General features: G+C 48.5%; 2 protein-coding genes across 5 annotated transcripts in view; one reads left to right on the top strand and one right to left on the bottom strand.

Moving 5' to 3' along the window:
• Positions 1–10,958, bottom strand: part of GNAZ (G protein subunit alpha z) — a 42,629-nt gene extending 31,671 nt beyond the window's left edge. The window contains exon 1 of the mRNA XM_083417905.1: positions 10,599–10,958. The gene's annotated coding sequence lies outside the window, so the exon portion shown is untranslated. The remainder of the gene's footprint in view (positions 1–10,598) is intronic.
• The window catches only part of RSPH14 (radial spoke head 14 homolog), a 62,629-nt gene extending 40,901 nt beyond the window's left edge, over positions 1–21,728 (top strand). For all 4 annotated transcript variants that reach the window (XM_083417913.1, XM_083417916.1, XM_083417915.1 and 1 more), the window contains exons 5-7: positions 19,549–19,774; positions 20,386–20,522; positions 21,428–21,728. In XM_083417913.1, the coding sequence (XP_083274039.1) occupies positions 19,549–19,774; positions 20,386–20,522; positions 21,428–21,666 (602 nt within the window). In that variant the 3' untranslated portion in view covers positions 21,667–21,728. The remainder of the gene's footprint in view (positions 1–19,548; positions 19,775–20,385; positions 20,523–21,427) is intronic.
• Positions 21,729–25,129: the final 3,401 nt, after the last annotated feature.

The following is a 25,129-nucleotide window of genomic DNA, read 5'->3' as shown; positions in this document are numbered from 1 at the left end:
ACAAGGTCAGATCTCCCTACTCCACTCATTCCCCAAATGCTATTCTCACCCAAGTTTTATATTTTCCAGAACTTATTGTAGCCAGCACAGTACAAATGGAACCCATAACAAGACTGGCTTAAAATGCAGCAAACCACTTCTGCATCAAATCACATTTGCACATCATTGTTCACATCAGGACAGCTAGACATATTTCCAAGTCGCCCACTATCTGTCCACTCCAGTGGGTGGAAAGGGAGCATTGGGTGTCTTCATATGGCTTAAGTTTTCAGTTGCTGGTTTGGGAGGAAACACATCAAATGCACTAGTCGTACCTTGGTTCTTGAACAGAATGCATTCTGGGAGTCCGTTCAACTCCCGGAACCATTCAAAAACCAAGGTGTGGCTTCCAATTGGCTGCAGGAGTGCTGGACACTCGGCTTCCGAAAATCGTTCAAAAACTGGAACACTCACTTCCAGGTTTTGATTGTTCGGGAGCCGATTTGTTTGGGAGTCAAGGCGTTTGAGACCCAAGGCACGGTTGTATTTCTCAAGAAACTCCAGGATAGATGTGGCTTGTGGCTAACATTGTTTTATTTTAATTTACTTTTTTATTAAAAGATTTTCATGAATAACAAAGGTACATATAATGTTTCAACTCACAGAGTCCTTCCTATATGGCAGCTACATTTGCTGTGAGACATTGTTGTCATAGACATTGTGAGGTGGGGGGGAGAGAAGGGGGGAGAATAATATTCCGTTCTTTTGCATAGCGTATGTGCAGAGTTTTTGTGTCAGCGCCATGTGCACAGATCATTTATTTATTCATTCATTGTTGCAAAGCGAGAGATTGGAGAGCCCAGAGCATGGTTGGCTGCATTCGGTTGCTTGCAGTGAGTTTTGTCTCTGTGTGTGATGAGGGGGTGTTATTGGGTCAAATTAGCCATATTGATTCATATGCTGTCAGGGGAGGGGTTAGGTCATATCTTGAGCTATATATGTAATAAAGGGAAGTTGTGACCAACATTATGTACAAACAGCATCAGATACCAGCAGTGGACATGCACTGGATGTAGAGTAAACTGGAGTGTGCTCCTTCGGGAGGAAGGGTGGGATATAAATTTAAGAAATAAATAAATACAGTCATACACTAGAGGCAGGAGCGGTGGTGACCTGGAGGGCTACTTTTGCCGAGTGAGGCTGCAGGCATACTTTGACACAAGCCTAGTGAATCTGGAGAAGCTTGAAATGATGGGTGCTGTAATTGCTATATCAAATCGCAAACTGGAGCCAAGCTTAAACTATCCCAAACTAGTTTTGTGTTGAGCCAAATGATACCCAACAAATTAAGGTACTGTACTGCTTCAGTTTTGCTCAGCATTCTTCCACATGGCTCTGTGTCAGCCACAATTTTTCCAGCCTGCTACATGATCCATGGAGGGGAGTAAGGATCAACACGGTTGCCATGTTGTTTGGGGCAATCCAATACGTGGGAAGGACATTTTTAAACCAAGGGCTCTGATGATCACCAGTTTTAAACTGCTATAACATTTCTCATTTCATTTCGAATTTGCACACTGCATCTGCCTTGCCTTGTCTGTTCATACATCTTTCCCCCTTGTTTTCATACAAGTGGGTGTGTTCTACACCACTTCTCCCCATCTCTCAATTTATTCATCTGTAACAAGGTACATTTTATCCCGTTTGCACTCTCAGAAGATTTGCTCTGGAGTGAATCATTTCCATATTGCATGGCCACACAGCACTCTGCAGAGATTTGGTCAACATGAGCGAGACTCTGCAAGCAGCCATTCCTGCTGCTGTTTTCAACGGTCAGAGGTTCCTCTGGGTTCTCTACCTCTTACCATATTCTGTGTCCCAAATAACAGGAAGAAAAGTCTACCAGTGCAACTGAACCACTGGAATGCACCACCCCCTTTTTTCTCCCTCCCCCCCAATTATTCCTACAAATATGGCCTGCAGGTATGAACTGCCACCATTACAATGTGCTAGACCGCTTTTGTACCTCAAGTAACCCAGAGACAATGGATCACCCAACAATTCTGCCTGATAACTGTGAATCCCCATCTAGACCATGCTCAAATATTAATGCATGCAAAAATGGCTCTCTCGGGTGCAGCTGCAAATGTTCAACGTATTTCCTCCCCCACCTTCTTAAAGCTCTCCCTAGCAGCTTTCAGAATTCACGGCTTCTGCATAAGGTTGTGAGCTAGTTAATAAGTCTGTGAAAAGCAAATAGAGTCTCAAACTGAAGCTAGGCAGGTCAGCTGCATGAGTCGATAACTGTAAGAAAACCCAGGCTGTGCTGAATGTCATACCTCCAGCAGCCCTGACTCCTCCGCTCTGACACCATTTTGGGCCCTTCCTCCCATGGCATCACCAGCATGGGAGGCCAATGGGGGGCATTGCTTTCTGGCACCTGCTAGAATGGTAATGAGAGGCACCTGCACCACCCTCCCAGAAACTGGGGGTGGGGGAGAGGGAAGGAAGTGTGAAAGGGTGGAACCGACCATGAACCCCCTCCCATGTGGCCCCCCGGGCTTGCAGCACAGTGTAGCATCTGCAGTGCTGAGAAGGGGCCCCAGCACCTCAGAAGAAGCTCAACGCGGTTTGCACTTTAATGAGAAACTACCTAATTCACACCTATTAAACCAATATGCGGCCCGAAACAAATGAATTATGTTAGGGAAGCAGCTCACAGAAATGTGTGTATTAGCCAAAATTGCATACAAAATGTGTTTGCTTGGGGGAAGAATTACACAAAATGCTGGACTTTCATGAGGATTTTTAGTTTTAAAAAAATGCAAATTGCTGTAGAAATATGGAGATCTGAATTTAAGACTGGTGAAGTAAGAAAAAAGAAGTGCTGGAATTGACAAATCTTACAGCTGCACCCCATTCCTATACTTCTGACAGCAGTATAACCTTGAGTACATGGGCTTAAACAGTATTTTTTTTTTGGCAAGTGTCTTTTACTTGGTCTAAATTTGGGGGTGGGGGCAGGGAAAAGAGAAGATGGCCTAATTCTGTAGAGGGGGGGACCTACTGTAAAAGGGAGAGATTATCTTTGTGCCGCATGTTTTGAAGGTTTCACGTGACACCTGGAATGATGCTAGTATCCCAGACTGCGTCTGCAATCCTGACCACACTCACTCAAGAGAAATTCCCACTGGATTTAGTGGGGCACCTCCAAGTAAGTGCATGCAGGATTGGGCTAAAAGGCACCTGGAGGAGATGATCATTTAATTATTATTATTATTATTATTATTATTATTATTATTATTATTATTATTATTATTATTTATACCCCGCCCATCTGGCTGGGTTTGTCCAGCCACTCTGGGCGGCTTCCAAAAGAATATTAAAAAACTGTGATACATCAAACATTAAAAGCTTCCCTAAACAGGGCTGCCTTCAGATGTCTTCTAAAAGTCTGGTAGTTGTTGTTCTCTTTGACATCTGGTGGGAGGGCGTTCCACAGGGAGGGTGCCACTACCGAGAAGTCCCTCTGCCTGGTTCCCTGTAACTTGGCTTCCCGCCAGAAGGCCCTCGGCGCTGGACATCGGTGTCCGAGCTGAACGATGGGGGTGGAGACGCTCCTTCAGGTATACTGGACCGAGGCCGTTTAGGGCTTTAAAGGTCAGCACCAGCACTTTGAATTGTGCTCGGAAACGTACTGGGAGCCCTTTTAAGAGAACCAACCTTTGCACATAGCTGTTGTGAGTTCCATAGTTCTTGGAATATGTCCAAGTGAGTACCTGGCTAGTTCCGCAGTGCTTTGAAAAAAAGAGGTGAGGTGAGGGCAGGCTCTGTTAATTAGTTACGTATACTGAGGCTTTGCCTCCATTTCTCCCTTCCCAGAAAGAAAGCCTGCTCTGATTTCAACTAACTTCCTTCTCAAGAAGTTGGAATAAAACCGAACCATCTCATTAGGATTAGATGTACCTCATGGGAAGGAAGAGCAGCAAACCAGGGGTGCATGTTCATCACCCCTCTTATGCTCAGCTCAGCTATAAATGGTATCAGAGCAATGATTACTCTCTTTCGACTGGCTCAGATGGAGAGCGGCAGCCACCCGAAGTGGCAGATTTGGGCCACCCTTAAATTACCGGCATTTTTAAAACAGAACTGTAAAGGAGGGCACCGTTTGGATTTTCCGGCTCAGTTGCCAAGATGTCACTGGCAGGCTTGCTCTTATTCCCCATATTAGGCTTTATGAATCAGGGTGAGGTAATCACTGCTGCATGCAATTCACATCAGCCAATTACTGCTTCTCCCGAAGCCTACAAATCTAATTTAGCTAGAATTATGTAAGAAAAACAAAACAAAAAGATGATGCTTAGGGCAGCTCCTAAAAAAGACAGCCCATCTTACACCCCATTCCCAAATATTCTTAGCAGCTTATTTGCTGGCGTAGCATCACTGTAATGCCATCAGCAGCTTCATTTGCAAACTTGGACTTGCTCCCACGTCAGCAAGATTGCAAAGGCAGGCACCTCTTCAGGCTGCTGCTGAAGGCGAGGGGAACGCAACAGGATCCTCCTCATGTGTGGCTTTCTATAGCTGTGTGAGGAACAATAAGTGGCCTGATCAAGTTAATCTCTGCTGGAAACATCAGTCACCCAGTTAAGCTGACCTGATGCCCCTCTGTGCCCTTCCATTCCACTGCAACAGACTTCAGCTGATACAAAAATCAGTTCAGTTATGCTTGGCCATATAACAGAACACAGTGGTACTTGGAAATTGAAGTGATGAGTAGGGAGGGGTGGATTAGTCAATTTTGCTTCCTCTCTGATTCTCATTTTTTCAGATCTTAACTTCAGTTCTCCATTATTCCAAATCCGTTTGTGGGGGGAAATGGTTTCAATGAAAAATTACGAAAATTCACCTGTATTTTAATGTGAGTTTCTCCTGATACACATTTTTAATGCTATCTTGTTAGTATAAACATTTTTACAAAGCAGTTTCCCCAATATAATACAGTTGTGTTATTTTCACCAGTACATTCATTTTTGCACACAGTTCGCTCCAGTGTATGCATTTTTGTTAACACACTGCTTAGCTGGAGAACTGCATTGCAAAATTCGGTCCATGTGTTGTTTCAGAAAGTGCAAATTAGGTAGGTTCGCCTTGAAATTGAAATTCTCCCCCTATCACAAAGTGCCTTCTCTGGATCCTCTACAAGAATTGACCCCTTGCCAGATTACAGGTGGAAAGTCTTTGGGAAGAGGTTACAAGTGACTCAAAAGGTGTTTTTGTTCCATTTAGAGGTGACATTTTTCCCGGGCTAGTCTCAGGAGCAATGGCTAAAGTCCAAGAAGTTTATTTAGCATCCCTCCACCCGTACCCTGTGTGATAAGTAGCAGACTCCATCACCTCTTATACTGCTTTTGAAAATCTTCTCAGCTGAGTCTTTTCTATTTGGAAAAAATGGAAGCTTTGACACAATCCTCTCCTACAACACCATGTTCAACTTTCTGCGCACCACAGAACTAGTTGGGAGCTCCAAGATTCTAGAGACTCTTCTGCACTGCAGGGCAGCAGGAGATAGGCACAAGAACAGCCAGTTTCCAGAATAAAGTCTCTCTTCCCACCATCACCCGTGGCAGAATCACTGCCTTCTTGCCACCCCTCACTTGCTGTTTTATGGAACCAATGAGATAACCTCCAACTTCTGGAATGAACAACCATTTGCTAGACTGACAGGTCAGGCCCAGAACAACTTGATCCACAAAGGCTTCACACAGGAGAGGCTTATTCACAGGAGGACCAGAACACCGCTGGATGCCAGGCTGCACATAGAGAGCCTGGTGAAGTAGGGGCATCCAAACACATCCTTGTTCATACTAAGATGCATGTGTTGTGCTCACAAAACTCCACCTTCCTGAACTCCTTCACCATAAGGGATTTCTTCTCAGTGGTTCCTAAGCAATTCCATGTCAGCACAGGCCATCACATGCTTTATCTGATCATAGCCTTTCAGAGTTGTACCTCGGCAAGTTCTTAGGCTATTTGACCTTCTAGTTACTACGGAGAAGTCCAGCCCAGCTGACTAAAACCCAAGTGAAGGTGCGAGAGATTAGCAAACCACAAGCTCCCTCATGGAAAGGTGGCTGAATCTTCAGCATGGTTCAAGTCAAGAATGGGTTGGTCACCTTTGGCTTGGAATAGTAAACAATACTTTGAATCCAACATGTTTGCTGTTATTCATTATGCCTCTACAATCAAAAGTGAATTGTTACTGGAAGAAAATGCTGAATCTTTGTATGCTGGAAAATATTCTAGGTCTGTTATCCACCCTGCAGAAAAGGATGATCATGTGCACACTAGCCTCTGTTAATACTATAAGGCAGCACAAATTCAGTGACTCTGGGTATGGATCCCTCAAGAGACATCAGGTGCGTGCTTTGGGCTGGAAAATTAATCAATATGAATTCCTTTCGAGATTCTACAAGAGAGAAAGGTCACTTGAGCAGAAGCAACTCATTCCACCTCAGATTTTAAAACCATTTTTAGGGGATCAGGGGAGAAACAAGCTAAGACTGCAAACACTGCCACTGGCCATTGTCATGAGAGAGAATACATTTAATTAAGACCCTTTAGGGCATTTGATGACACATATTCAGTTATCTCACACAAAGAATTTAAGGAGGGGAGGGGGGAAGTTCAGGAAACTAGAGCAATTTCTCAATTATAAGGTAACTGCAATATGAAATTAAGAAAATTGTATTTATCTATGACTGATGGATTAAGTAGCCAACATGTCAATGAAAAAGGACATGAGCAAAGAACCATGCATCAGGCAATTCCTGTTGTACGTTGCTTAACCACTATATATATATCCGGTGTACAAAACAGTAATCTTACTCCTATATTACTCCTGAAAAGCTGAACAAAATCCTTTACTGAACTGTCACTTTTAGATTCTGGAAATGACATACCAACAGTGCAGATTTCTAACTTTCTTGTTGGACTTGCCCTTTTCTTCAAGTCTCTTCAACCCAAGTGGTGGGAATAATGGGGAAAGTATTAACATTTGAAGCATCAAGTCATTTTGAACTCTCTTGATTTCAAGGGGCAACTAAACTGTTCATACAAAAGCTTTTGGTTGCTGTGAAAAGTGCATGGGCTCATCTTTGGAAAGCTGCATTCATGCCAGTTAAAGATCTGGACATGTTGACTGATTACGGAAATGTTTCTGTGGAACTGGATGAAACCATTCCCCTTTTATTGAAATATTCATTGTAATATATGGTTGAAAAGTTATAGGGGAAGATTTAATCTGAGAAATTTAAAGCAAACTCACTGTGTGCAGGACTGAAGCCTCTTAGCCTGTTTCACCACCACTTTACAACCTTAAACCTTCCATTTTACCAGAATATAAAGGTTTAACCACTTAAAATCGAATGCTACAGTCTGAGCCAATGGACCTTTAGTCAGAGTTAAATTCAACTGGGCCTACTCCCAGGCAAGTGTACATATGATTGCAGACTTAGGCTGCAGTCCTATGCCCGCTTACCTGTGAGTAAGCCCAATAGACCTCCATGGGGCTTACTTCTGAGTAGTTATGTATGGGCTTGTACTGTTTGCCTCTTTGCACAACGAATCTGACAGCAGAAGAGTCCCAACGACTTGAAGAGAGGTTATTTTATTTAGCTTTATAGAAACTGACTTTCAACTACCTGGATCTCTCAATGATTACCTGAGGCATGGAATGTGAATATTAAAGGGTTATTAGTAATAACGTGGTGAAGGAGTATGGAAAATTCGAAGGTTAAAAAGATGAAGAATTAAAGTTATAATATACTAAGATAAAGATAAGACAGAGGGAAGGGATTTGCTGATTAAATATTTGAATTGGAATACAGAGAGGGGAGGTGTGGGGAAGTCTGGGAAACAAGCAAATGTAAGAAATACTATGAAAATGGAATTGTTTTTACTTGTTTTTCTTTTTATTTTTGTATTTTTATTTTTCATTTTTTTATGTGAAAGTCTTAATAAAATATTATATAAAAAAAATGGAATGTGAACTGCACATGCAGCAGGAGGAAACCAGCCCTTATTTTTCTGGAGTCCCTTGCCCTGTGGTGGATGGCAGAGGACACCCAGTTGCACTTGAAGCCGCATGATTTTGTGACCGCGATACTGTGAAATGAGGCCACATATTCTACAAGAACGAAAATATTAAAGAAGTCTATCTTATGGCTTGGAAATCAGCACCAGTGATATCAGTGGATTTTGTCAGTGAGCCAGTGACGTCTCTAAAAGCCTCCTGTGAAGTTGTTCAGCACTGCCAGCCTGTCTATATCAAGATTGGTGACAAAAACCTTCCACTGCCTGGATCAAGCTTTGTTTCCTGGAAGACGCTAATTCTGCCTTCCCGGGAGCTCCTTGGAGCAAAGAAGCTTCTTCAATGTGGGAAAGCAAGCCAGTCAAAAAGGGCTAATAAGATTATGGCAAAATGAGGAGACACTGCATTGTTGCCCTGCTTATTAACACACTTGAATGTGTAAGTGGTACATTATTAACCTCCCGATGCCAGCTCAGTCACTTTTTAAACCATGTATCTAACTGGTATATAAATGCACTGTGTCCACAGAAGAAGAAATTGCAACTGACACCAATATTTCCCACACCTGGTACACTTCCTGAAATGAGGAGGGCAAAGTCCCATCCTCTACTTGTGTCTAGAGCTTTATTTATTTATTCTACCTAGCCAGCCAATCAAAGCTAACATAATGCATGCATAACTGAGGAACTGTTAGTAGGTGGTTCCCTAGACCAGATGGCTAGGAGGTTGCCTGCTCTTGATGGGGTTACACTCCCTCTGCAGCAGCAGTACGCAGCTTGGGGGTCGTTTCTGGTCCATTGCTGTCACTTGAGGCTGAGGTGGCCTCTGTGGCAAAGGCCTTCCATCAGCTTTGGCTGGTGGCCCAGCTGCATCCCTATCTGGACATGGATAGCCTAACTTCTGTTGTCTAGGCTCTGTTAACCTCTAAGTTAGATTACTGCAGTGTGTTACCCTTTTGGGAGGGGTATTGTTTTTGTTTGTCACTGCGCTATGTATTTTTGTGTTTTTACATTGTAAACCACTTTGTGATCCTTTGATGAAGGGCAATATAGAAATGTATTAAATAAATAAATGTAAACATAACTAAAAAAAGTGCCACCAGACCCAACTATTTCAGACCTGAAGCGCCTCTGGACCAATTATTTTTCGATTTTTGGAAGGGAGGGTACCATGGCTACATCAAAAGACATGCCCTACTCCTGGAAGGCCCAAAGACAGAGCAGTTTACCCCACCATTAGCGGGCAGCCTTAAATCACTTGACTATGTCAACTGCCCAAAGATGAACATCACAGAACACAAAAACCAGGTTTTCTCTTGCAAAATTCTTCGTGTCCTGTCCGATGATTTGCTTGTTTTTGGAGGGCTTCTCTCAAAAGATCTGATGTGCAAGCAGATAGACTTACTGAGGCAGTAAGTCAGGAGGAGAGGAGAATCCTACACTTGAGACCATCTTGCCAAGAAGGGCCCTCTTATCCTTTCCCGTCTACTCAGCCCAGGTGCTGGCCCTTCCCTGAGAACCACACCCCCCTCCCATGCCACCTCTCTGGGCCTCTGCTCTCAGAGTGTCCTCCATCCAAGGGCAGGGCTCCTTCCTTTTTCGGTGGACCATTTCCCAACCCAATCAGGCGACAGCCATGCCAGTGGCATACAGTCTCCTGCCACTGTAAGTCTGAATCCCATCCAGCCGCAAGCACCAACTAGAGAGGGGATAGAGACTGACCCCAGCCCCAGCCAGCACACGGTAGGCGAGAAGAGAGAATCATGCATCCCTAAGCCCAGTTAAGCACCACCTGCCCCAAACGGCAAAAGGTGTGTCAGCTTCGGTGATGTGAAACCCACAACCCTCACGTCGCTGGGCCCCGCTGGCCTGATCCGCTTCCATGCTTTGCAGCAAAATCGATCCAGACAGTCCCCCGGAGGGTGTGGCGACCCGCCTCTGGTGCCCGGCCCAAGAGGAGGATGCAGGCATGTCTCTCTCCCTGGCACCCAAGCAAACGATCCTCGTGGAGAGGGCGTGGGGGGTGCTCAATGGCACAGCACGAAATCGGGAGGTCAAGCGCTGTCTGGCGCACGCAGGGCGGGAGGACGCGCGCAAACTGAGCAGCAGCAGCAGCAGCAGCAGGGACCAGCCCGGTCGCCAGGGAGGCTTCCCCGCTCAGGTGCATCCGCAGGCGCCTTCCTCCCGCAAAAGGCCTCCCGCCCGCAAATCGCCCGCCCGAGAGGAGCTGTCCATCCCGCTTGCGCGAAGGCCGAGCCTGCCCGGGAAAAAGCGGGCAGCCGACGTCTTGCCTTCCTGCCCAAGGCGCCCCCTTTCCCGCCCTGCCGGGCTGCGGAGGCCGAGCCTCGCGGGAGGCGTTGGCGTCGCTTTGGCCACGCGGAAGCCAAGAGCCCGGCGGTAGCCTAGCCGCCCACCCCCATGCCCCGGCCCCGGCGCATCTCTTGCGGGGATCCCCGTCCCAAGCAGCCCTCGCCGCGGCTTCGCCCTGACCTAGTTCCCCGGCGGGAGCGCGGCCAAGCAGCACCTACCTCTTCACAGGCGCCAGAGGCGGGGCAGGCAGCCGCCTCCTTCTCCACGGCTGCTGCTGCTGCTGCCGCCGCCGCCGGGCTTCGTCAGCGCCAGGGCTCCCATCCTCCCCGCGGGACGGGCACCGGCGCGGGATGCGTGCCTCTCCTTCGTCTGGCTGCTGCTGCTGCTAGCACCGGTGCCGCAGGAGGAGCTGGAGCAGGCGCGGGGCGGGGCGGGCGGCGGGCCGGGCGCTGGGGCTGCTCGGTGGCTCCCCGCAGCCGCGCGCCACAGCACACCACGCTCGGGAGCCTCGGGCGCAGGAGGGGCTGGCGCGCCGCAGAGGCTCCGCGCGCCCCGATTGGCCGGCCGACGCCCGGATTGGCGCGCGCCCTCGCCAATGGCGGAGCGCGCCGGCGCCGTGCGCGCAGGAGACTCGCGCGCCCAGGCAGCGGGGCTGCCACGTGGGGGCCCGGCGAGGCTGGACGGGGCCGGCTCGCTCAAAGGCCCCCGAACGCGGCACGCTTCTCCCAGCCGCCAACCCCCCCCCTTCCAGCGGCTCCACGGGCCTCCCCCTTGGCTGGCAGCCAGGGGGCACCTCGCCCCGGTCATAGGCGCCAAGCAACCCCGCCGCGACGGGGTGCAAAGGCTCGGTTGGCCTCCCTGGCTTCCCTGGGGTGGGATCGGGGGTGCAGTTTCCTGGGAGCCTGGCTTCCCTGGGGCAGCTGACCGCAGAGGCCCCATCGTCGAAGCCTGACCTCAAGGACAAGATGGGCAGAGCAGCAGCTGCCCCTCAGGGCAAAGGGCTCCTTTGCAGATTGTCCTTAATCCCTGTGACTAACCCAGTTTTGTAGCCAGATGGCTTACTGGCGAGGTATGACTTCTTGGGGATCCTCTTTAACCTACAACCAGTAAGCCCATTCTGGCACCATGCCCCCAGTGCCCTCAGCTCAACCTGTGCAACGGTTGCCCTATTTCCCCCTAACAACAGTCCTGTAAGGTAGGTTGGACTGAGAATAGTACTGGCCAAGGGGCATAAGATGCAACAAGAGAGATTTCCCAATTTTGGGGGTTGTTTCAGGGGATTTTTTTTCAGTCTGCTGGATCCGTATCTTCCTGGTTCTTGGGGTACACTTCTTGTTGTTTATTAAATTTGTTTACTACCCTTCATCCAAAATTCACAACATATGAACACCAAATGAAACACAAAATCCATAATAAAAAACGAACAAGAAGCTTTTGCTTCTTGTGGAAGCCAAGTTGGGATGCTCTGCCACTGAGCCATGGAGTCTGTCTAAAAGTGATGTCTTAAAAACTCATCTAGTGCTGCCGATTACCAGCATAAACTTGCTCTTGCAACCCTACCCTTCAACCACTTTGATGAAATTTTAATGACAAGCTAATGTTAGGCTTATTAACGCTTATCCCAGAGGATTTAGAAGCCTCAGTTGAAAACGAGCAGCCAACTGAAACCTAGTTGAGGCAACAGTGCAAAATCAGGTTCATAGAGCATTAAATGATGCATGTCTTGGTGTATAAACCAGCAGCTTATGCCTCTGGGTTGCTGAGAAAATGGAAATTTAAAAATCCAAGATGGCTGCCACAATCACTGTGCCTTAATTATAAATGAAACATAGGCACCATATGGTAATTGGAACGACAGTGAAATGTTTAGGAGTACGGAAATAATGTCTGATATTACTTTGGAATAACTCTTTACAGCTGCCAGTTGTTTATGTATTGACATGTTAAGCATTTCAATGGAAGATGGGCCAAGCAAACTTCGTACATGAGGCCAATTCTGGTGAGTGCATTGCGGTTGCCTCAGAGCACCAATCCAGGAAGGAAAATGCCCAACATGCAAAAATGCCAGAAAAACAGCAGACGTGCCCGTAGCATTCCTGCAAATCGTACCACAGCCCACCCATCAGGGACTGCAATGGCAACAATGCCCACATAGAAAGGCAGCCAAGATACTCACTAAACTTGGGAAATCAGCTCCCAATGCCATAACACCAAAATGATTCCATTCCATCAGTAGTCAGCTAGTAAGGAAAAGTTTCTGCCTGCTGGGCAATCACAAGGGTGACTGGGCTGGAGGGGCTTCTCTGCAGTTGGACCATGTTTAAGGAATGCTCTACTCTGAGGGGCAATTGATCGTATTTTCTTTTTGCTGCCCCTGTTCACGCACACATTCTCTGAAGTGGGTGAATGGGCATTAAAATTGCAATTCCACTTCAGTGTTGGTGTGAAACAATGCATTTTGGGAGCACAACCCCCCTAAGTTCACATAAACACTGGTGGGATCCAGTGGCGTAGCGTGGGGGTGCAGGGGGGCCCGGGCGCACCGGGCGCAACATCTGAGGGTTAGGGGGCGCAAATCCACGGGTTAGGGGGCGCAAATTACTTGCCTTGCCCCGGGTGCTGACAACCCACGCTACGCCACTGGTGGGATCCGATGGCAGGACATTCACAGAAGACCAAAAGAAGAGCGTCATCACGCAATTTAAGCTATGGAATTTGCTACCACAAGACATGGTGATGTCCATAAGACTGAACAGCTTGGAAAGGGAGTTAGAAAAATTCATTGAGGATAAAGGCCATGGCTGTAAGCTGCCTCCTGGTTCAGAGGCAGCCCGCCTTCAGACACCAGGCTCTGGATAACAGCAGAAGAGGACTGTGGCACCCTGTCCCCACTGGGGGATTGGGATGGGAAATGGGATGGTGGAGGAGATCAGCCCCCTTGCAGTCTGATCCAGCAGCAGCCAGGCTCTTCTTGGGTTAGTTCGGTGTGCAACGGCATGCTTCCCCATAGGTGACAGCTGCATATTTCTGGACTAGATGATCCTGAGGGTCCCTTCCAACTCTACAATTCAATGATTCTATGTGTTTGTTATATGAATATACATTTGAATCAAGAGCTTCCCCCCTTTAAAAATTATAACAAAGATGTGATAACTTGGAGCGTTTGAAATAAAATGGGTTGAGAAGGTGGATATGAAATACTCTTCCAACTCTATGATTCTATGATTCTACTCCAGAGAGAAAGCTAAATTTTGGGGTGGCTGTGATCCTGCCCAGCCAAGTCCACATTATAGGTATACTATTGTTCAAGATCAGGGCATCACTGTCTTCTTATTCCTCCAAAGCTGAGGTTTAGGGATGTTTCGTCCTCAATCTGGTTGTTGTTCATTTGTCACAATGCCTCCTCTTCCAAGTGTGGCATATGTATCTCTGACTAATCTCAAGTGGTTATTAGCCTGGCAACCTCTCTGTGTTCTTTTAGCAATTTGCCATTCATCATTTTATCATCTTTACTATTTTTGTTCTAAACCGAACAGCCTCACAATCTCACATGCCTCGTTTTTTCCTTGCCCTTTCTCATCTAGGGCCTGTTTGTCATGACAATTTAAGGATGCAGAGGCAGGGCTGAAATTACCCACACCCTCAAAAGTATTGCAAGGGCAAACCTTGGCCCAACAGGGACTTGTGCCAGGGTCTCCCTGGCACCTTGTAGATGGACCCTGTGCCCACTTCCTTTCCTCCTGCCCGATTCCCTTCTCTGGCCTCTTCCTCCATCCTTCTCAGCCCAGCAGGAACATTTGCCAGCGCCATACATTGTTTCTTGCTCCCCACCTGCCAGCATCAGGCCTTCTGCCCTTTTCACTTTGCCCTCTGGAGTTCCGGAGCAGCAAAAAGACAGTGACATCCCTCCCCACCTGCCAGTGCACCAGAAGTGCGTTTCCTTACAAAGGCAGGTCCCGAGGGTCACCTGACAGAAAGGTCCGTGGCTAAAAGGGACTGCCAGAAACACAGGACCCGACACAATGATTCCTACCCGGATTGTGGTCAATATGTGGAATGGAGGTGCATTTGCTGAGAAGTAAAGCGCTAAGACAGTTTCCATGGCAACGCCTTTTCCTTTGTAGAGCAGCAGATAGGAACCCTGCACTCCTTGTCAGTGTATTTGTTTATCAACATGCTGTTCATCCATTCATGTGAAAGCTGATTTTTTTTGGCTACAAGAATAACAGTGGAGGGTCCGGGAGGCATGCAATGCGGGTGGAAGATGCAGCCGCAAAGGTTTTCCTTCATTGCATTTTCACAGGGGAGACTAGCATGCGCCTGCCTGCGTGTCCATCCAGGCACCTTTGTGCAGCTGAGGCCTTTGGGGCCACATTCCCACACTGGGGAGCATTTGAAACTCAAGCCACAACCCACCTTCTGCACCTGGTGTCGGCCGCATTTCCACTGCTGCAGGGGCTGAAAGGAGAATCGGGGTGTCCTAGCTGTGCCCTTGCCCTGGAGTGGTCACCCCACCACATTCCTAGTCCTTGGATTCCCAGCCGTCATTTTCTTTTAACGTTGAAGCCATTCCTGCTTCCAGGGGGAGAGAGTTCCCAAGCTGAGGTTCTGCCCCAAGAAAAGGGCCTTATCCAAATGGTGCCCCAGTCAAGGCCATTCCTCCTGAGCCACAAATGGTAGAATACAGTCCAAGAACAGGCAACTCAATTGTGCCAAAGCACAGTTCTCAAGTATTTACGGGCCAAACTAGGCATCATCAGACCCGCAGCAGCCCCGCTCATCTGGTTCGAAGACCAAGGAGTAACAATGGGGAAGAGAGAATTGACACTCCCCAATCTAAGTCGTGTGTCCCCACCCCCACCCCACTGGTACTATTAGTTCTTTGGGGGAGACACACAGGAACCATACAGGCACCCACACACTTTCCCTGCAAAGCTAATAGCAGTGAGTGGGAGTTAGCTCTTAGAAACAGTGCTGGAGAATCAGTTCCCTTCCTTTATCCCACTCCCAATACCACTTAAGACGGTGCCATCTAGTCCTACCTCCTCCAGTCTTCAGCTGCCAAGTGCTTGTTTCTTCTTCTTTTAAACAAACGGACACAGGAGACCTTGACTGCTGACCACCTGTGTTATGTCAACTGAAGCCCTCAGTTTTGATGGTTTCCGACTGCGTGTGCATCACATTCTTTTCCTTCCGCTGCAAGCTGAAGTCATATAACTGGCACACCCACACATTCCTCCAGTGCCAGGTGGCTTGAACTCAGGCCTTACAACTCTGGGACTGCTCATATTCCAGAACGTTAATTTTACAATTGCCCCAGGGCCAGATACATGTTCAATTCACATTACCACCCTGTAAGAGCAAGCAACAGAGCAAGACAAAATTAGAACCCTGACTCCACCCACAGGAAGCCCTTTAGCTAGCAACTTGCCATTTGTTGTCTAGAGGTGGATCCGTGCCTTTTGTAAATCTTAAGGGGCAACCCTACAGTATAGATTTTTGTTGTTGTTGTTTAGTCGTTTAGTCGTGCCCGACTCTTCGTGACCCCCTGGACCAGAGCACACCAGGCACTCCTGTCTTCCACTGCCTCCCGCAGTTTGGTCAAACTCATGCTGGTAGCTTCGAGAACACTGTCCAACCATCTTGTCCTCTGTCGTCACCTTCTCCTTGGGCCCTCCATCTTTCCCAACATCAGGGTCTTTTCCAGGGAGTCTTCTCTTCTCATGAGGTGGCCAAAGTATTGGAGCCTCAGCTTCAGGATCTGTCCTTCCAGTGAGCACTCAGGGCTGATTTCCTTCAGAATGGATAGGTTTGATCTTCTTGCAGTCCATGGGACTCTCAAGAGTCTCCTCCAGCACCATAATTCAAAAGCATCCATTCTTCAGCAATCAGCCTTCTTTATGGTCCAGCTCTCACTTCCATACATCACTACTGGGAAAACCATAGCTTTCACTATACGGACCTTTGTTGGCAAGGTGATGTCTCTGCTTTTTAAGATTTAAATGGGTTAAATAGTCATTTCCCCCTTGGCGTATTCTTCCGCGGGACATTCTCAGCCCCCTCAATAAACTACAACTCCCTGGATTCTTTGGGGAAGTGATGATCATTAATCCAATATAACATTGGTTACAAATTCACATAGGGTAGAAAATTATGATTATGATTATTTATTAAATTTATGTGCTGCCCTATACCCTTTGTGTCTTGGTTTGGGGAAGAAAAAAGTTTGAAAAATGGCAGTTGTTCCCAAATACAGATGCATTCCCTTGCAAAGTTGTCTCAAAAACTCCAAATGAAATTGCCCTGCTTGAGGCAGCATTTCAGTGATGATTGTACCATAACCTGGTTTTTCCGTGCACATGCAGATATTGAGACACAAACACAATGGAAAACCTGCTTTCCCCCTAATTTTTCACCTTTCATGGCAAGCTTTACAGTAGTCAGGTTCCATTCATCTTCCAGCTTGCTCTCTTTAAAATCAACTGCAGAACTAGGTTAGTTATATATAGAAAGACCAGCATGGACTCTCTTTTTTTTTTTTTTTTTTTTTTGGTACATGAAGCTCTGAGCAGGGCATTTTTAAATTATGTCTGCACTTTTTCTCCCTTAGTGCAGTTTGAAATATAACCAGACCTCCTTTCCTTGATTCTTGTCATATTTATAACATTGGTGCTTATTCTGGCCAATTACTCTTGTAAATGTTATTTATCCCAGTCCAGGGGTAGCCCTCCAGATGGTGTCCTGCAGATTTGCTGGACTACAACTCCCATTATCCTTGACCATTAGGCAGGCTGGCAGCTAGGGCTGCTAGGAGTTGAGACAAATAGCTCACTCGGTAGAGCACGAGACTCTTAATTTCAGGGTCGTGGGTTCAAGCCCCACGTTGGGCAAAAGATTCCTGCATTGCAGGGAACTGGACAAGACGACCCTCGTCATCCTTTCCATCTCTGCAATTCTATGATTCTATGAACATCCAGGGAGGGCAACACGTTGGCTCTCTCTGCTCCAACACCTTCCTTTCCAAGCCAGGAGAACGTTTCAAACAAGCAAGCAAACAGAAACAGGTTCATTTAACTCCTTTTCCACCAAACTTGGATGCTAGATTCATTCAGCCCAAGGAGTCATTTCTCCATTTCTGCCTTGCCTCATCTAGAGGGCTTCAGAGATCCTAACCCTGGTCCTCCTTGAATTCTGCCCAGGCTCCTCATAGACCAGGCATAGGCAAACTCAGCCCTCCAGTTGTTTTGGGACTACAATTCCCATCATTCCTGACCACTGGTTCTGTTAGCTAGGGATCATGGGAGTTGTAGTCTCCAAACATCTGGAGAGCCGAGTTTGCCTATCCCTGTCATAGACACTCCCATCCATAGGACCTCTAGCAGGATTGACTAGGGCTCCAAGAGTACACATCTCCCTGTTCAAAACAAGAACAGTCCCATGCAGTATGGGGCTGACTCTCCCACATGAGGGGAGAGTTGCTCTTATGCTCAGGTCCTGCTTGTGGGATTCCCTTTGGGGGCATCTAGTTGGCCACTTTGAGGACAGGATGCTTGACCGGATGGGCCATTAGCCTGACTCATCAGGCTCGTTTTACATTCCTAAGGAAATTTACAGGGACTCTGCTTACCTTCAGCCTCTGTCAAGCTCCAGCAGGTGCCCTTAGGGGCTGGGATGCCAGTCCTGGGGGCGGTCTGAGCCTCCTACTTCATATCCTCACCAAGGAGAGCTGGGATGAGGGTACAGCAGTGCCCCAAACAACCAAGAGGGAGCACAAGCAATCAGCTGCAGCCCAAGACATGCTTCACAAGTGTGGTCAATCAACAGGCCAAGATCAAGACCAAGGGTTGAGCCAGAGACCTGTGTTACTTCCAGCAGCTCTCTCAAGAGAGAAGCCTTATGGACTCTGGCCTCCTAAGACCACGCACACCCTGATTTCAGCTGGTGAAGGTGTTGCTCTTGAGACACCTAGTCCTCAAGTTGCTCGGTAGCACAGGAACTGTGTGTGATGCTGCAGTCGAGAGATCTGTGGGGCTAATCAAGAGGCTTTTCAATGAGTTCAAGGTTGTTTGGCTCTGAGTAGAGATTTCATGCTCCCAAACCTGTTACCATGGCACAGCCCCACACAACACCTGCTTGGCTATCCCTCAGGCAAGTACAACGCCGACTGATAATCTTCCATAAAGTCACCGTGGGAAATTGCTCCACTTTTTCATCAATGAAATTGCAGTGGAGCCTGCAAGAGAAGTCGCTTTGCGTCATCAAAGCCACTACAATACTGGAAGGGAAGACATTTTATGGGGAACGGGGAAAGACTGATACCAGTACAGTGGGGGGGGGTGTCATTTTGTCAAAGTCATGGCTAGGAAGGGACGGATTAACATCCCCTCTGTGTGCACCGTGGTCCCCACAATGATGGTGATGATGATTCTGTGCTCTACTTTCTAAAGAAGTGTTTCCTTGGAAACCCCATATATTCTCCCATGAAGGAGAAGGACCCTAAGCTGTGGTGTTGTAGAGCCAGTGTGGTGTAGTGGTTAAGAGCGGTAGACTCGTAATCTGGTGAACCGGGTTCACGTCTCTGCTCCTCCACATGCAGCTTCCGGGTGACCTTGGGCCAGTCACACTTCTCTGAAGTCTCTCAGCCCCACTCACCTCACAGAGTGTTTGTTGTGGGGGAGGAAGGGAAAGGAGAATGTTAGCCGCTTTGAGACTCCTTTGGGTAGTGATGAAGTGGGATATCAAATCCAAACTCTCTTCTTCTTCTCGGAAAGGAAAGGTTGCTTTGAAGAAACACTAACAACAACTTGGGACCACAACTTCCATCAGCTCCAGCCAGTGCGGCCCTATGATGCTGGGGCTGATGGGTGTTGTAGTCCAAAGTACCCGGAGGGCACAAGTTGGGGAAGGCTCCTTCTGTTCTCCTCGTATGCCGAACTTCCGCATCACCCAACTTCACATGTGAATCACTTTCGATGGAGCTGCTTGTCTCCTAGCAACAGTCACCAGGCAGCTGAGACTTGTTTGCCAGTGGCTCCTCGCAGACAGCCTGTTCTCTCCTCGGCTGCCTCCTGTTTTGCCATGGCAATCCTCATGGCTGGGAGGGCTCGGCTAGGCCGTGGGCTTTTGGGGCACCACCACAGATCCTCCTTCTGTTCCCTCCTCCTGCAGGAGCCACCGGGATTGTGGAGAGCGGCTTGGTTCCCTCGCTGGTCTTCAAGCTGAAGACGGAGATGGAGGATATCCAGGAGCTGATCTTGGAGACACTGACAGGCTGCCTGCGGGTGGAGGCCTTCGAGGCCCTGGCCACAGGAGCCGTCCGCATCCTGAAGGAGCTGCTCAGCCATTCAGGGGTCAACATCAGGAGCAGGGCAGCTCAGGCCTTGATGGCCATCAGGTGAGGGCCGGTGACTCACCAGGGGAGGCGGAGAAATCCAGTCCCCATTTCAGTTATCATTGTTGTTGTCACGTTTATTCATATCGCACCTTTTTCATATTGCACTCAAGGCGGCCGACAGGGAAAAATACAAAACCGATAAAATACAAAAGGCAAAAAAAGTACAGCGCTTGAACGCAAATTTCGGTTCCAAAATGATACACAATCCAAAATCCTTCAAGACACAATTTCTCCAGATTTTTGTGGTCTGTTGGAGGGAATTGCTTGCCAGGTTGTGTGTCTTAGGAGACACATGCTCTGAAACACTGACAAATTTTCATGCCTTTTTTTAAAAAAAGAAATCACAAATTGATGCAGATCTGTGGACAGGATTCACACGTAGCACTAAGCCATGGGTCAACAAGGCCTTTTTGTTTTTGAAGCCCTACGTTTTGCAAATGTCAGAATGTCCCAAGACAGAGGTCGCTCTCTTACACAAGGGACAGCTCAGGTCCCCCGTGTTGACCAGAGGACAATCAGCTCTTAGCATGTGTGCACACACATACACACGTCAGACCCACAGAGGGGCTTTAGAGTTTCTTTGGCTGATCCCCACCCTTTGCTCCCCTCAGTGTCCCCCTGGAAGGGAAGAACATGGTCTTTGAGGAAGATGTTTTCCCAGACCTCGTCATGCTTCTGGAAGATGAAGATGCCGAGGTCCGAGCCAACGCTGCCGGGGCGCTGATGAATTCAGCCATCACTACCCAAGGTGAGGAGGGGAAGGCAGGGGAGCAGCTGGCAGGCTGCCCCTTTTGAGGAGAAGAGGGGAGGGCAGCTGAGTTGTGGAAAGCAGAAAGTTAGAAGGCAAGGCCAGTGGCGCAAGAGAGAAAGACAGGGACAGTGCAGCTGGGCATGTAACCAGGCTTTGAGAGGAAGCCATGGGGTCCCTGGAAACATTTTGGCCATTTTCTAAGGCTTTAGCTAGACCCTGCCTCCCCACAACTTGCTGTCCTCCATTTGCTTCTCCCTCCCGTCGTCTCATTGGCTGTGCTGGCTTCTGGGGCTTCTGGGATTTGGAGTCTAGCAAGCTCTCCAGAGCACCAGCTTGGACAAGGCTGGTCTCCCCAAGTGTAGAGCTGTCGGGTCAGCTGAGGGGAATCCTGTTGTCTCATGTGGCTGATACACAACTTGAGCAGCAGGCTCCAGGATGCTGCCAGGGCAACATCTAGCACACTGGCTGCCTAGAGCTTCTGTGGCTTCTGAGCTGTAGTGGAGGGCATTCGCATGTTGTACAGATGGCAAGAAACACCTGCATAGCCAAAGGTCCGGCTAATTCCAGCCACTCACATATTGCATTGCTAGTTGTAATCTTAATGTGTGACCTGCCAAGGGCTGCAGAAAAAGCCACTCCCTTCACACAAGCAACCCGCTCTGGTATGTCTTCCCTCCGCTCTCAGAGGCAGGATGCCAAGGAGTACAAATGGGGAGAAGGCTACTGTGGCGCTTGCGACCTGTTTGTGGCTTCCCAGAAGAGGCACCTGGATGGCTGACACGGGAAGCCCGGGAGGCTGGGCTCGGCAGGGGCCACCTTTAAACACCCCCACCCACCCCCAGCAGCTGCTGCAGGGCTTCTCCTTTTAGCATCTCACAGGGCCTTCCTTCTGTCACACTCAGGGAAATACGCAGCCATCAATGCGGACGCCATCGACACGCTGCTGCCCCTGATTCACGACGAGAGGAGCAAAGTCCGCCTTTACTCCATCAAGGCCCTGACCATGTTGTCAGAGGCCCCGGAGGGCCGGAAGATCTTGCTGGCCCACGTGGCCGAATTCCGGAAGAGGCTGAGCGATTCCAGCGCGGCTGTGAGGAGGGCGGCACAGATTGCGGTGGAAGTCATTGAGTGGAAGCCGTAGGGAACGGGCTGGCGGGGACCTCGGAGAGCAACGCAATTGACAATAAAGTTCCTGTTCCAACAGCTCCTTGCCTGCCTGCCTCTCGTCATCATGCGTGGGCTGCACTATCATGACTGGGTTAGAGGAGGAGCTTTGTTCTCTTTTAACTTGTATACCACCTTTCCATATTGCTATACACAAGGCAGATTACAAGCCGCAGAAACGGCAAAATACACAACAAAGATCACACTTTAGCAATCTGATCCAATGCAAGTACAGTGGTACCTCGGGTTAAAGATGCTTCAGGTTACAGACGCTTCAGGTTACAGACTCCGCTAACCCAGAAGTAGTACCTCGGGTTACAGATGCTTCAGGTTATAGACTCCGCTAACCCAGAAGTAGTTGCTCTGGGTTGCGAACTTTGCTTCAGGATGAAAACAAATCGTGCAGCAGTGACATGGCAGCAGCGGGAGGCCCCATTAGCTAAAGTGGTGCTTCAGGTTAAGAACAGTTTCAGGTTAAGAATGGACCTCCAGAACAGATTAAGTTCTTAACCCGAGGTACCACTATAAGTCATGATAAAAAATCATGACTAGAAAATATACAGTTTATATCAAAGCAAGTGATCTTTGGTGCTCCATTTGGAATACCACATGACACAATCAGATGAACTCTCAAAATATTGGCAAATAATAATTAAGCAGATATTCACTCCCAGCCATTGCGATAAATCATGACTGGACTATAACCAATAAAAATAACAGCAAAGTCACGATTCATGAAAGACCATGTATAGAGATCCAGCTGAGTAACGGAGTCACATAGCTTGTAAAATTACAAAATGCACTCAAGTTTCGTAACGATATCTAATCCACAAGACTCTTCCCTGAGGGAGCAGACAGAGCTGGTGACCAAACTCTGAAACCAGGGCCCTTAGCACCATTCTGGACAGTAGGGAGGGCCCAATTCCTGTGCAACCTCCGCTGAAATGGCTGCCCTTTGTAGATTCTCTGCTGATGTGTGCCCCTGTGGGCTGAGTGAGACCCTTTGCAGAGCAAGCCAGACAGAATAGATTCAGGAACAAGGCCTGCCCCCCAAACCTCAGGTGTGGGTCCTGTTGCCACTCAGTGGCAGCTGCTAGGCCAGCAAGCTGGGAAGGCAAGACAGGACTGCGGAAGGGAATTCACCAGGGGGAGGCTGACCTCTGTCCCTCTGTAGGGGCTACAGAGTCCAGGGGTTGACTGTCTCCAGCTGAGCAGGGCTCTCCCAGTGTCAGGCCCCTGCTGGGGGGGGGGGCAGAGGACAGACAGGTCATTTTATAGCACGCGGAAGCCCCATGGGAGAATTGTGCTGTGTTTTTTGTAGGATATAATATGGTGTACTGTGGGGCAATTGTGAAAAAAGACTCCAAGCCTAGAAGAGCTTGGTGAGAGGCGTCTCTCCTCTTTCCTCCCCCCCAGAACCAGCCCCACCAGTAGGCAAAGGGTGGCAGTTGCCTCAGGTGTCGGGAGACAGCAGCAGCAGCAGCAGATGTCCTCAGGCTGTTCCTCTTCAGCCCCACAGGCAGCCACCTCTGTTGAAGGGCAGAGCGTATCCTGCCCCCATCCCAAATTAGCTGGCCAATGAGGCTATGTGCACATTGTACACTTAAAGCACATGGCTTCCCCCAAAGAATCCTGGGAGCTGTAGTTTAGCCCTCAGAAAACTACAATTCCCATAAGCCTTAAAGTTCCCAGGCTTCTTTGGCGGTAGTCAGGAGCTTTTAAATGTGTCTGTAGCCTCAGGTGGCATGCAGGAAGCTATCCCATCACTAGTGCTGAAGTACGATTCCATCGCCAGTTCTGTTGTACATGTCATGGCTGCCAGCACTTCTTCGCTATAGCCTGCAAAATGTCTCAGGCCTGCCCTTCCTTCCACCCTTTGAATGCAGACACAAATGCGGTCCTTGATCCTGCCAACTGGCCTCTTCCCTCTCATAGCCCTACGAAGAAGAAACAGCTTCAAAATCAGCCACCACCCAAGGCCTTCTTCAACGTGGGGCTCTCCAAGTGCCGCTGAACTACAGCTCCCAGCAGCCCCAGTAGCCAGGGCAGCCAACAGTCAGGGATGATGGGAGTTGTCCAACATCTGGAGGGCACCAGGTAAGGGAAGGCTGCCATCACCCTTCCCCAGCTCTCACAGAACAAGCCGCAGAGACAAAAGATGAAGATTCCCCAAGCTCTGTCAGCAGGAAAAAGAATGGAACCATTCCTGGCAATGATGAACCAGGAGCCTCTGGAGCAATGCCTCAATTTGATCAATGTGGACTCCAAGGGCTGTGATGGTGCCAAGGCAGGAGCAAGGGGTGTCTTCTGGAAAGGGGCCAGGAGCGGTCTCTGCCTCCAGTTGCTGCTTCAGAGTCTTTGCATTCAACAGTTCCTGTCCAGGGCTAGTGGAAATACCAAATGACCACACACACACATTAACATAAGGCACAGCTCACTAGCATGTTCTGTACAAGTCTCCTGGAAAGACCCTAGGATCATTTCAGTGGAGCTTGTGCAACAGCATTCCTTGGGCTGTGCCTTGTGTGTTAGGTCTGCCTGCCTGCCCTCCGCTCTAAACACCACTCAGAAACCAGCACTTCCCCTTGTCTCATGGGAGAAGCACCTCTGGTTCTCTATTACTTTAGTCTCTTTCCCTGGGTTGTTGTTGTAGAGTTGAAAGGAACCCCAAGGGTCACCTAGTCTTAAAAACTTGCAATGAAGGAGAGACCACCACCTTCCAAGGGAGTCCGTTCCACTGTCAAACAACTCTCACCATCAGATTGAGTCAACTAAATCCAACTCAGACCCACTGAAATGAATGAACCTAAGTTAATCGCGTACATTAACTTCAATAGGCCTACTCGAAGTAGGACTAGCATTGAATGCTTCTGACTGCGTGCACTCCCCACCCTCAAGCATTTGTGGCCTCAGAACACCTGAAGGAGAGTCTCCACCCCCATCGTTCTGCCCAGACACTGAGGTCCAGCTCCGAGGGCCTTCTGGCAGTTCCCTCACTGCAAGAAGCCAAGTTACAGGGAACCAGGCAGGTGGCCTTCTCGGTAGTGGCACCCGCCCTGTGGAACACCCTCCCACCAGATGTCAAAGAGAAAAACAACTACCAGACTTTTAGAAGACATCTGAAGGCAGCCCTGTTTAGGGAAGCTTTTAATGTTTAATAGACTATTGTATTTTAGTGTTTTGTTGGAAGCCGCCCAGAGTGGTTGGGGAAACCCAGCCAGATGGGCGGGGTATAAATAATATATCATTATTATTATTACTTCAACCTTGCCACATTCACCACCTCAAACTCCCATACCTCCAGGCTGCCCCAGAAAGTGCCTCTGGTGCCCCCCCCCTTCGTTCCAGGTCCTATAGCCCCACCACAGCCTTCTGACATCACCTGAACAGACCCAACAACATTCCTGACGGAATGCCTCTAGGCGATGGCTTCCCATCCT

The sequence above is a fragment of the Podarcis tiliguerta genome (assembly GCF_965153285.1).
Source record: "Podarcis tiliguerta genome assembly, chromosome: 16".
Lineage (NCBI taxonomy): Eukaryota > Metazoa > Chordata > Lepidosauria > Squamata > Lacertidae > Podarcis > Podarcis tiliguerta.
This window is presented reverse-complemented; position numbering and strand designations above follow the sequence as displayed.